Source organism: Sceloporus occidentalis, unplaced genomic scaffold (genome assembly GCF_023333645.1).
Source record: "Sceloporus occidentalis isolate IW3139 unplaced genomic scaffold, rSceOcc1.0.p SCAF_46, whole genome shotgun sequence".
Taxonomy (NCBI): Eukaryota; Metazoa; Chordata; class Lepidosauria; order Squamata; family Phrynosomatidae; genus Sceloporus; species Sceloporus occidentalis.
In genome coordinates this window covers 401,762-414,370 of record NW_028317026.1, presented here as the reverse complement: position 1 = coordinate 414,370, position 12,609 = coordinate 401,762, and the positions used below count along the sequence as shown (strand labels likewise).

General features: G+C 42.2%; 1 protein-coding gene across 1 annotated transcript in view; it reads left to right on the top strand.

The window, feature by feature from the left end:
* The window catches only part of LOC149289300 (neuromedin-K receptor-like), a 70,682-nt gene extending 68,705 nt beyond the window's left edge, over window positions 1-1,977 (top strand). Inside the window, exon 5 of the mRNA XM_089490713.1 lies at window positions 1,656-1,977. Within this exon, the coding sequence (XP_089346839.1) occupies window positions 1,656-1,977 (322 nt within the window). The remainder of the gene's footprint in view (window positions 1-1,655) is intronic.
* Window positions 1,978-12,609: the final 10,632 nt, after the last annotated feature.

Below are 12,609 nucleotides of genomic sequence, written 5' to 3'. Positions count from 1 at the left end.
CTGTGTAAATTAAAAACTATGTTTTATAGAATTTATTATGCAAGGAGTTATGCTTTCTTTGAGATTTTGAAATAAACACTTCAAGTTAGAGTATTTGGGTGAATGCAGTATTTGTCACTTTTGTGCAGATACTTTTTAATTTATTAGAAAATTAAACTGCCCCAGTAATTTTACAATAAACTAAAATGTTTAAAATAAATCAGAAACAACATTTTATTAAATCAGCCTAAATACACTGCTGTATTTGTTGCTGGGGTGCTATGGAGTGCTATGGAGACTGTGCTGATTAGGCACAGACTTCCATGGAAAATGTGATGGTTACAATAGACCTGCTGTCCTATGACTAGATCTCAATGGCTTTGTCCAGAATACATTGCTTCTTAGGGATATACTTTTGTGAATGTTTGAGATTAAGTCAAAAGGCTATCGTGGAGAATTCTGCAGTAAAAGGACTAGGGCTGCAACTAACGATTATTTTCATAATTGATTAGTTGGCCGATTATTTTTTCGATTAATCGATTAATCGGATCAAAAAACTGCCCTCCCCACATATGCCTTATATAGCCTATATGCCTTATACCCCAAATATGTCACTCCGTCCTCCCAAGGTATGCCGTATACCCCCTATGCCATAGTGCACTCATAGATTTGCAGACTGGTTCACCGACAATACTTTTATAAATAAGTACTGGGTTAATGTTCACTGCCCCCAGGATTTAGATTCCCCTCAGTTTGCCCCCCTTTAGCGCTAACTGCACCTTAAGTTAACTTTATTTAATAACAACTGCCCCTAAATTAACCCTAAACACCCCATCAACCACAACTGCCCCTAAATTAACCCTAAACACCCCATCAACCACAATTAACCCTAAACACACCACTAACTATAACTGCCCCTAAATTAACCCTAAACCCACTCACTAACTATAACTGCCCCTAAATTAACCCTAAACACCCCATTAACTATAACTGCCCCTAAATTAACCCTAAACACCCCATTAACTATAACTGCCCCTAACTTTCAGCAGCCCAAATATAAATGTTATACTCACCAGTGAGTTCTTGAGCCATGTCGATGGTATAGAAAACGGGCGGGGCTAATCGACACTTTGGTCCCGCCCCTTTCTTTCTCCCTGTCCCTCCCTGCAGTCACTGCCAATTGGCCCCGCCCCTTTCGCACTGTCCCTCCTTGCAGCCAATCGGCAGTGACTGCAGGGAGGGACTGGAAAAAGGAAGTGGGCGGGCCAATCGGCAGTGACTGCAGGGAGGAACTGTAAGTAGGAGCTGCTGCTGTGAGTCAGACACTAAATGGATTATAAAACGAGGGATATTTTTCAGAGCATTTGCTCTGAAAAAAACCTCATTTTATAATCGATTAAAATCGATTCAACTAATCGATAATGAAATTCGCTGGCAACGATTTTCATTATCGATTATTATCGATTTTATCGATTATTTGTTGCAGCCCTAAAAAGGACTGGCTACCTTCTATCAATGTAAGTCACAACAGACTTTGGATTATGGTTTCCTGGACTTACCTGATAGGGCTCCTTGGGCGATCTCTTTAAACGATTATGTATTATTTTTTTATGTGTGTGTATATATGTATAGTTGTTTAATTATTTATTTTCTATAATCTGCCATTTCTAACACAGATTCCGAGCTGGTTTTAAAAGAGCTTTCAGATGGTGTCCTTTTATTGAAGTGTCCAGTTATGACGAACTAGAACTGAAAACCACTAGGTTCCATCCAACCAGGCAGAGCAGCCTTTATACTGTGTCCAGGATGGAATCAAGCATGACAGTGGTGTTTGACCCCAATGATGGAGACAACTCAAAATCTACTCACGGCCACAAGAAGAGAGCTGCGTCCAGTGAATCCACAATCAATGGATGCTCACAGCGAAACTCCAAAGCTGTCTCCACAAGTTCAAGTTTTATTAGCTCTCCTTATGTATCTGCAGATGATTATTCTTAAAAAAAAAAAAAAAGCATTAGAAAAACTATGGGGAAATTATTTTCATGTAATGTTGAGATGACTGGAAGTGAATAGTAGAATTTTTCTGTTTCATGGACACTTACAATATGTGTAAATGGGAAATGTGATTCGTACCCTTAATGTATTTTTTTGCAAATATAAAGGAACAAATGTGATTTATTCCTTTCTATTGACAAAAATACATAAAGGCTTCAGAACAGACACAGTATGTGAATGTGGCATCGCTTTTCTCATAAAATATTCTTAAAAGAATAGTTTAATCAGAAAAACAGCCCCTGGTGTCAATTCAATATTTACCCTGCTAGAGCCCATGATATCTACAAACCTTCTGTAATAATGTATAATACTTATTGAATAATAGATGTGCTGTATTGTTCAGAATATATGCCACATTTTTAAATCAAAACTTCTGCTTGAAAATTGAGGTTTTGCATATATCCTGGATTTCATGCACACAAAGCCAATAAAACTTATGGGCCTTGAGCTCCTGCCATATAAACACAAAATAACATATGACATGTAGTATATACTTTGCTGAATCCCCTTGATGGTATTGGGGAGAAACACAACTGGTGTATGAGTAAATATTGTGCCACCAGCATCTCCAACTGGTCTTCAGTAATCAACACCAGTTTATATGGTGCCTTGCATGCTTACACAAACACACACAGTAACATACCTGCACGCACACTTACACACTGTAACACACACACTTGGTAACACACTAACACACACAGTTACATAGAGTGGCATGCCTGGCTTGCCACAGATGGTGGGGCCCTGGACAGGCCTCCCCATGCAATGCGGGGTGGGGGCCTCCATTACACCAGTGACCACAGACAAAGCAAGAGGGACATTGTAGAAGCAAGTTTCAGTCAATAGTATTGGCACCCTTGAATATTTTGTACGTCATGTACAATATCTCCAGAAATAATTGCAAATTTATCTACTTTGTATTATTGTAAGATTTTAATGGGATATTTGCAGTATTCCCTTTCCCCGTGGCAGATTTTAGATGTTTCCAAAGATTTTCAATTGTATTGAGATCAGGATTCATTGATGGCTAGTCGTAAACAGTCTGCTTTTCCTTTTCATCCATCCATTTTCTTTTGTTGTCTTTTTGGAAGAACCATGATCTTTAACCTATACCTAATTTTCCGACACTGAGTACTACTTGGCCTTTGCCCATAAATCCCTTTTTGGTTTAGTATGTGGTGTAGGGGATCAGCTGAAACAATCACTTCAGATTGCTCCAGGTCAGCCTTTCCCACAGTTTCCACCACCCTTCAAAGACATTAATGATCCATTTTCCCTTTTGCCACCACAACCTTCCTAATAAGTGTTGAAGCAGGGCTGCCAAGGCCTTTGGAGATAGCCTTGTACCCATCATAATTCTTGTTTTTGGTAATAATAGTGTTTGTGATGCTCTCAGAAAGCTCTTTTGTTGTCACCATTGTGAAAAAAGGAAAAGGGAATAAAAGTGGATTTCATAAATTGTAGCCATAATTTATTGGCTAATTCAAGCCATGAGGAAACTGACAATTTATTATTGGTGAGTCTAATTTCACAGCAATGACATTACCATTCTTATTCTCAAACTGACTTCTCTGGGAAGGTGTCAATTTAATATTTTTTTCTCCCATTTCTTTATTACCGTATTGGCTCGAATATAGGCCGCACTTTTTTCCCCCACTTTAAGTCTTTAAAGTGGGGGTGCGGCCTATATTCGGGGTCTAGCGCCCAACACCCGGGACATGCAGTCCCGGGCGCCGGGTAGGCAGTGGGGTTAGGATACAGATCCCCCGCAGCGGTGCAGGGGACCTGCATCCTACTCCCCGATACGCTCAGACAGCCTCCCCTGCCAGCACTTCCCACGGGGGGGTGCCGGCATGGGAGGTTGTCTGAGCGCATCGTGCGGACCGTCCGCACGATGCGTTTTACCTCTGCCCCCCCCCCGACTTACCGGAGCAGACTCCCGAGTGTCTTGCGGGGCCGGCGGGGGACATCTACGCAATACGCGTATACAACTTCCGGTGCCGGCACATCCGCTGAGCTAGATCTTTGGACTGCACCATGAAACGTCTTTCTGTTATATTTAAGGCTTCTGCCAAAGCCACTAAGATGTCATGTGGTCGTACCAAAGTTTATAACAAATTTGCTGGCTCCTTACAGTGTAGAAATGGTAGTTAATGATTTGAAAAAATTATACTTATTTCAGTGTTGGATCAGATACGTCTAAACATGGAAACACCAAACTGTTTCCCTTAGTTTTGTGTTACTTCAGTTTTGTGTTACTTAGTTTTGCGTTACTTAAGTCCTCCAAAAGAGTGGTGACAAGTTTGTTGGATTTTTTTATGAAGGTGATGAAAGTGCTGCTGCAAATTTTATCTGTGGCTATGATGCCTGCATATTCTGCTGGCAATGCAAGTGTGAACTTTGGTAAGCATAATGGTGTGTACCAGAAGCTTTCCGCTGTAAATGACCAGATATTTCTGACTGGCTGCTGAGCTCACATACATCATAATACAGCTAAAACAGTTTCGGATATCTTAAATTGTGACATGAAAAGTATCATTTTGAAATTATATAATTATTTCTCAATATCAGCCAAGAGAGTTGTCACACTGAAAGAAATGTTTGACTTTGTTGACCTCAAAATGTATTGTGGATGAAGACAGTGAGACCATAGAACTGGACCCGCCATCAGCTCCTAAGTTATATCTCCAGTCTTTACACAATTACTTACATATTTTTCAGACAGCCATATTTAAACTGGTGCAAAATCACCTGATTGGAGTTGATGTTTATGAGATCAGTGAGAGGCAAACTAATCCAAAGATAGACAGACATTTTTTGGATACCTTGTTGGGAAATCTTTGAAGAAACTACCTCACCTGCAAGCAAAGAAAATAGAATCAGAATTCCTGGCAAGTTATCAAACAGTTGTTTAATATTTGAACAGTGGTTTGATTTTTCAGACAAAAAGTATTTGTCTAAAGTCCAATGCCCAAATATGAAGGACAACCTTACATTTGATAAACTGATGGCAGGAGTTGGAGGTCTGAATTATAGACTTTTTTCAATGGATGACCTTTATGAAGAATATAATTATGTTTGTCCACACCTTCAAACAGTTTGCACCAGTACTGAAGCAGATGATGGTCTCAACACCGACGTTTAATGGTCAAAAATATTTATGAAAGCTAAAACAGAAAACTTGCCAAACCTTGTGATAGTGATTGCATTTTCATTATCATTCCATGCTCAAATGCAGCAGTTGAAAGGGTCTTCAGCATGATGGGATATTCAACTCCCTGATATCACTATTTATTATCATGTGAGCTTCTTCTGCTAGGGGAAACCATATCATGCAGTCTATTCTTTGTGTACATATTATTTGCTGTACATTTCCTGTCTGCATATATAAACACAACACTAGACTGTCGAAGCAAAAATAAAAGTCTACATAATGTAGTAATGGTGTAGTATGTATTTGGTGAACCTACGTTTGTTATATTGTTTTCAATATAAACAAGCTATGTATTTTGCTTTCATTTTTTTACTGGGGCTGTCTAGGACATTAAAATGTTCAATGTGCATTTAAGCTTGAAGATACTAGTGCTATTATTACTTAAGACTTGTTGTATACATTGTTTTTAAAATTGATGAGCATGGAATTTTTATTGGCTTTATTCTTGAGCTTATTTTTTTGTGTTTTTTGCTAATCCTGTGGTAATGCACGTTTGAAATATTGCCGTTTTCTATTCATAGTTTATTCTTTTTTTAGTTGCACTTGAAAATCAATTTCCCAACGACCCAAAAGCCTGTATGATGTCAAATTATACCTTTGTCAAACATTTTGAGAACTTATGTGGTATTATCATAAGGTGTAACATAATTTGTCAATAATAAAAGTTATAAATAAGTAAATAAAATCAAAGCATCTATCCTGAAATCTATGTAAATATTAAAATGATAAGTGAATATAAAATCGATTAACAACTGCATCCAAAGTCTTTTTGTCTAAAATATTATTTTTTGTTATAGCCCTTTGCACAATCTGTTAATTTATAACATAGCCCAAGACTGAAACCATTATTAGATATCATATTATCAGGTGTTTGAGGCATGACCAATGCATGTTTATTTTATGAATTCTGTATTGTAACTTTTCTTGGGTCTTACAAACATATATGGTCATCATATGTCTACAAGCTCTTCTGAGGATATCAAGAAAATTTTTCCAGTGGGATAATATTTCTGAATGTGTACACTTAGGAAACATTGCTTTAACTACTTCCCAATTTGACATTACCTGTACACATACTATACCTTTTTCGATAATACGATCATAAGATGTTCTCACAGTCTGAATTGTACCTGAACATGAGCCATGATAATAAAAACATGAATGATAGATATTTTCAGTTGGTGAGGACAACAAATAATTTTTGATACATTTAAACATTCAGATAAATCTAGATGTTAAGGTTCTGACATAACTTTGATTTCTAGCAAATGTAAATTCCTCAGATAAACTATTGTACGTAGGTGTCCTAGAAAAGTAATACCACCAGGTAATGCTAGCTACTGATTACTATACCTGGGAACTCTCTGGGTTTTACCCAGAGAACTCTGAGTGAAGCACCACTTCTCCGGTTTTCTGGGTCAACACCCGAATCCTCCAGGTCACAAGAGCAGGGTCTTGACACGCCCCACCCGTTCTCCCTTTAAATAGGGGTATTTCTTGTGATGTCAGTGAGTATGCCCATTGACATCAGTAGGAAAGCCTGGCAAGGGAGGGCTCCGGGTAGCCGGAGCTTAGAAGTTCCCAGGTCTGCTGCTGAGCAAGTGCTAAAATTAGCACTGTATCTTCCCAAAAATCTTGACATGGAAAGAGTTAAAATAAAAGCATTTCAAATACCCAAGGAGTGTCTAATTTTAAAAAAATGAATGGTTTCATGGGGTAAATTGGAGTGGCCAGGTTCAAAGATAGGGCATAGGAAGAAACTGACCAAAATGGAAAAAAAGCGCACTTGCAAAATGTGCCCCCCAAACTAAGGTGACCAGATTTTTTAAATGACATCTGGGGACATTTGTTTTTAAATTGGCAAATGTTAAAAAGTTTTATAAGCATATTTTCTGCAAACAATACATTCAGTGTATTCGGTATGTGTGATTGTATGATATATACTAGACTTGGGCACCAGGGGGCTCTTCGTGTTCGTCTTCGTGCTCGTCTTCGGCAAAAAAAAAAACTTCGTATTCCGCGAATATTCGCCTGGTCTTGTCTTCTCTTCGGGCGAATATTCGCGGACATTCTTCGTGTTCGGGTTTTCTTCGTTTTCCCCAGTTAAGGGGTTAAAACGGGGTTAAAGCCGCTCTGGCGCCTGGAGTTTAAATGTCCGTATGAGCAACTCTATTGGTCGTCAGCAGGGGGCTCGTCTGCCATTGGTTGATGGCAGACAAGCCCCCTGCTGGCGACCAATAGGGTCGCTCGTACAGACTGTTAAACTCCTGGTGCCGTAATTGTCCGGCAAATCCCACTGGTCTCCCTGTTCTATCATTTATTAACTGATAGAACAGGGAGACCAGTGAGATGTGCCGGGTAAGTTACAGCACCAGGAGCCTAAAAGTCTGTACGAGCGACCAACAGAGTCGCTCGTACAGACTTTTAGGCTCCTGGTGCTGTAACTTACCCGGCACATCTCACTGGTCTCCCTGTTCTATCAGTTAAATGTCCGTACGAGCGACCAATAAAGTCGTTCGTACGGACATTTAACTGATAGAACAGGGAGACCAGTGGGATGTGCCGGGTAAGTTGCAGCATTGCGGTTTTAAAAGTCTGCAGGAGCCACTCTGTTGGTCGCTCGTATGGACATGTAACTAATGGAACAGGGAGGGAGACCAGTGGCATCGGCAGGGTAAACCCCAATGCTGCAACTTACCCTGCCGATGCCACTGGTCTCCCTCCCTGTTCAATTAATTAAATGTTCGTACGAGCGAACAATAAAGTCGCTCGTACGGACATTTAACTAATTGAACAGGGAGGGAGACCAGTGGCATCGGCAGGGTAAGTTGCAGCATTGGGGTTTTAAAACCCCAATGCTGCAACTTACCCGGCACATCCCACTGGTCTCCCTCCCTGTTCAATTAGTTAGGGGTTAACTTTGTTTTTTAAAGGGTTAAGGGGCCGTGCAAGTGAGCCTATTGGTCGCTTGCACGTCCCTTTAACCTATGGATTTCCGCTCCCGTTAACCCCTTCGATGCTGTGTTAGATAACGCAGCATCGAAGGGGTTAACGGGAGCGGAAATCCATAGGTTCGCTGTCAGGGGTTACAAAGACCGTGCGAGTGAGCCTATTGGTCACCTGCAGGGTCTTCCTCTGGCATCAACCAATTGATCTTCGTGGTTTGTGTCTTCGTCTTCGCCTACGTTTTACCGCCGCCGTCTTCTCTTCGGCGTGTCTTCGGAACGAACACGAAAACGCACTCTTCGTGTTCGTTTCCATGTTCGCCCGAAGACGAATGCACAAGTCTAATATATACGTTATTTCTCACATTTTGTCCATGAGATAAAAAAATATTTCTTAGAATCTTTTGGTCAGATTGAGAGTATTATGGGCCGGGTTCTGAGGATTAAATAGAATCTAAACTCCTCTGCATCAATGTGTACTGGCTAAAGATGACATCAGTGCTCAGGGGATAATATAGCATAGAATCTTATGTGATGGGATTGGGAGTACATCAGTACACTAAAATAGTCATCATACACAGGATGCTTCAAGCCACAATTTAGTTCTTCTAATCCTTTATAATAAAATATGGAGATTGAAATAGAGTAAATAACACAACATCTTTACTTTTCCTCTCACTGATTTCTGGGCCTAGAAAGTTTTGTCCTTTGAAGTGACTACAAATTCAGGAGGGCGTTTTATCTTTGAATAACTAAAAATTAAATAGTTCAAATTATTCCTACAGTAAGTAAAGTGCCAGAAAACAGATGACCAAATACACACCAGGACACGCTCTGCTACACTGACACCCAAACATACACACCAGGACAAGCTCTGCCACACGGACACCCAGACACACCAGGACAGGCTCTGACACCCAGACACACACACCAGGACAGGCTCTGACACCCAAACACACACACCAAGACAGGTTCTGCCACACCGACACCAAAACACACACACCAGTACAGGGTCTACCACACTAACACAAACACACACATACAGGTTCTGCCACACCGACACCCAAACACATACACGCCAGGACAGGCTCTGCCACACTGACACTCAAACACACACCTACCAGGACCGGATCTGCCACACTGACACCCAAACACACACACCAGGACATGTTCTGCCACACCGCCACCCAAAACACACACACCAGGACATGTTCTGCCACACCGACACCCAAACACACACACCAGTACAGGCTCTGCCACACCAACACCCAATCACACACACCAGGACAGGCTCTGCCACACAGACACCCAAACACACACTAGGACAGGCTCTGCCACACCGACACCCAAACACATACATACCAGTACAGGCTCTGCCACTCCGACACCCAAACACACACCAGGACAGGCTCTGCCACACCAACACAAACACACACACCAGGACAGGCTCTGCCACACCGACACCCAAACACACACCAGGACAGGCTCTGCCATACGGACACCCAAACACACACACCAGTACAGGCTCTGCCACACCGACACCCAAATACATACATACCAGGACAGGCTCTGCCACACCGATACCCAAACACACAAACACCAGGATAGGCTCTGCCACACTGACACCCAAACATATACACCAGGACAGGTTCTGCCACACCGACACTAGGGATGCACCGAAATGAAAATTCTGGACCCCCCACATTTAAAAAAATAATAAACAATTTTTTTTTAAAAAGTAAGTAACACACCAAATTGGACAAAACAAATCAATATTGATATATATGATTGTTAACAGCAATCACACTCCTATCATGCCAAGTCATCCAGTACATGCTGGAATCTGGGTATGCCTGGGCATGATATGAGTGTGATTTCTGTTAGCAATCATATATATTTAATACAACAATCACACTGCTATCAGGCAATACATGCACATCACTTACAGCCTCCCTGTGCCATGCACCCCCCACTTACACATCCATGCTATCATACACAGGGGAGGGCTGGCAGCCTAAGGCCTGGGGGGCAAGTCTAGTCAACTGGCCCATTGCACCATCAAAGCGGCTGCGAGCGACATTGAAAGCGGCCGTCGTGCGGCAGTCACATCACCGGCGCCTAATGAAATTAAAGTGGCCGGCGTGCACGCACCGCATGCCTCAGCTCTTCATCACACCCCTTTTAAGACGTGGGAAGAGGAGCTGAGGCATGGCCGTTGGGTCTGACTGCCGCATGATGCAGGGGCGTACCTAGAGTATTTGGCACCTGTGGCAGACCCTGTATGTGGCTCCCCCACACACACACACACACTTTAAAACTGCATAGTTTCTATGGTTAGGCAAACATTGACAGGGGTACAGCATATTTGTTATCATTATATGCTTAGGGATTATGCAGTACCACCGTCAATGTGTGCCTATACATTGAGCCAGACACTGACAACCCCTATCACTATATACTAAGCCAAACATTGATGTGGTGTAGGCTTACCACTTTAGTGACTGGCATAGTATATAGTAGGGATGCACCGAAATGAAAATTCTGGACTGAAACAAAAAATTCAGCATTCACTTGGCCAAAACTGAAAAAAAACCAAAAAAAACTTTAAAATACTTTATTAAAAGTAACACCAAAATTAGACAAAAAAATCAACAACAATATTAACATATATATATATATATATATACACATATATATAACAACAATCACAATCCTATCATGCCCAGGTTCTAGCATGTGCTGGCTGACTTAGTATGATAGGAGTGTGATTGCTGTTTGCAATTATATATATATATATATATATATATATATTAATACTGTCATTGAATTATTCTGTCCAATAAAAGTGTTAACACACCGAAGTTGGACCAAAAAATTATTTATAACAGCAATCACACTCCTATCATGCCTAGGCAGCTACTACATGCTGGAATCTGGGCATGAAAGGAATGTGATTACGGACTCCCTATGCCAAGCTATCCCCCAACACGTACACATCCATGCTATCTGGAACCCTCATTCACAAACATTCAGCATAACACCCATCACTCTCACACACTTACATTCAGCATAACACCCATCACTCTCACACACTTACTAATCCACTCTCTCCTACCTTTTCTTCTTTCACTCTCACTTTTCCTCCTCCTCCTCCTCTTTTTCTTCTACTTCTTCTTCCTGTCCTTCCGGTGCACTGAGCGCGGAAGACGGTGGGCGTGGCTTCAGTGTTGTGCGCCGGGATTTGACATCAAGTCCCGGCGCACAGCCACAGTTGCCGCGCGCATCGTTTCTGGAGGCGTGCCGGCATGGTGGCACCCCTCAGATGAGCGGCAGCCGGGGCGGACCGCCCACCTCCCCCCCCCCCCCGCCATGTACGCATGACGGCCGCATTCAATCCTGCTCGCGGCCGCTTAGTTTTTAACTTTGCGGCCGCAGCCGCATTGAATGCTAGTCTGCCGGTCGTCCGTCCGGCCCACCGGCCCGGATTTAGGGCGGCCTGGGGGGCAATTGCCCCCCTGCCCCCCGGCCCAGCCCGCCCCTGATCATACACACACTCAATCATTCATTAATTCATACACCAATACTAATCATTCACAGATATTAATTCATTCCCTCATTCACAGATAATAATCATTCACAGATACTCATTCATTCCCTCAATCATGCATACTCATTTATACATGTAGTTCTATTCCTTGTTCAATACATTCAAATGTGTTCTGTGTATACCTTCATTTTAGTTTCTGCATCTCTGGTTACTGCAGTGGGTGAAGTATTTAGATCTCAATCTCTAGACCAATTAACATCCTCATCACCAGGGGCAGGCTCTGAATCTAAGTTAAACGGCCGCCCACTGAAGTGGCCAATTCGGCCTGCCAGGGCCGTCTGTAATGCGTGGCTGTAATTAAGCAACTGGCATGCCTACACCATGCCTACACCATGCCGCTCAGTGCCTCAGTGAAGCTTTTCGTCCTGCCCCTTTGAAGACGTTCAAGGGGGGCTCACACAGAACAGCTGCTCGTGACAGCTAGAAGAGCGCGTTGGAGGAGAGCGCTCTGCAGTGAAGGAAAGCAACAAAAAAGTAAGTATTGAAAAAAAATGTAAACAATAGTTGGGGTGATAGGTGGAGGAGGACCCATATTCAAAGGGGGGCTTAGGACAACAATTAAATACAAAAAGGGGGTGGCTGCAGGGTATAAGTACACAACAGGGTGGTTGGGGCATCACATAAATCAATACACAAAGTGGGGTGGGTGGCTGGGGGCAATACACAAGGGTACATTAACCAATACAAAAGGGGGCATCAATACACAAGAGAGAGGGCTGGCTGGGGACATCATATAAATCAATACACAAGGGTGTTGGGGCATAAATGCACAAAGGAGGCTGGCTGGGGGCACAAAAGCACATGGGGAA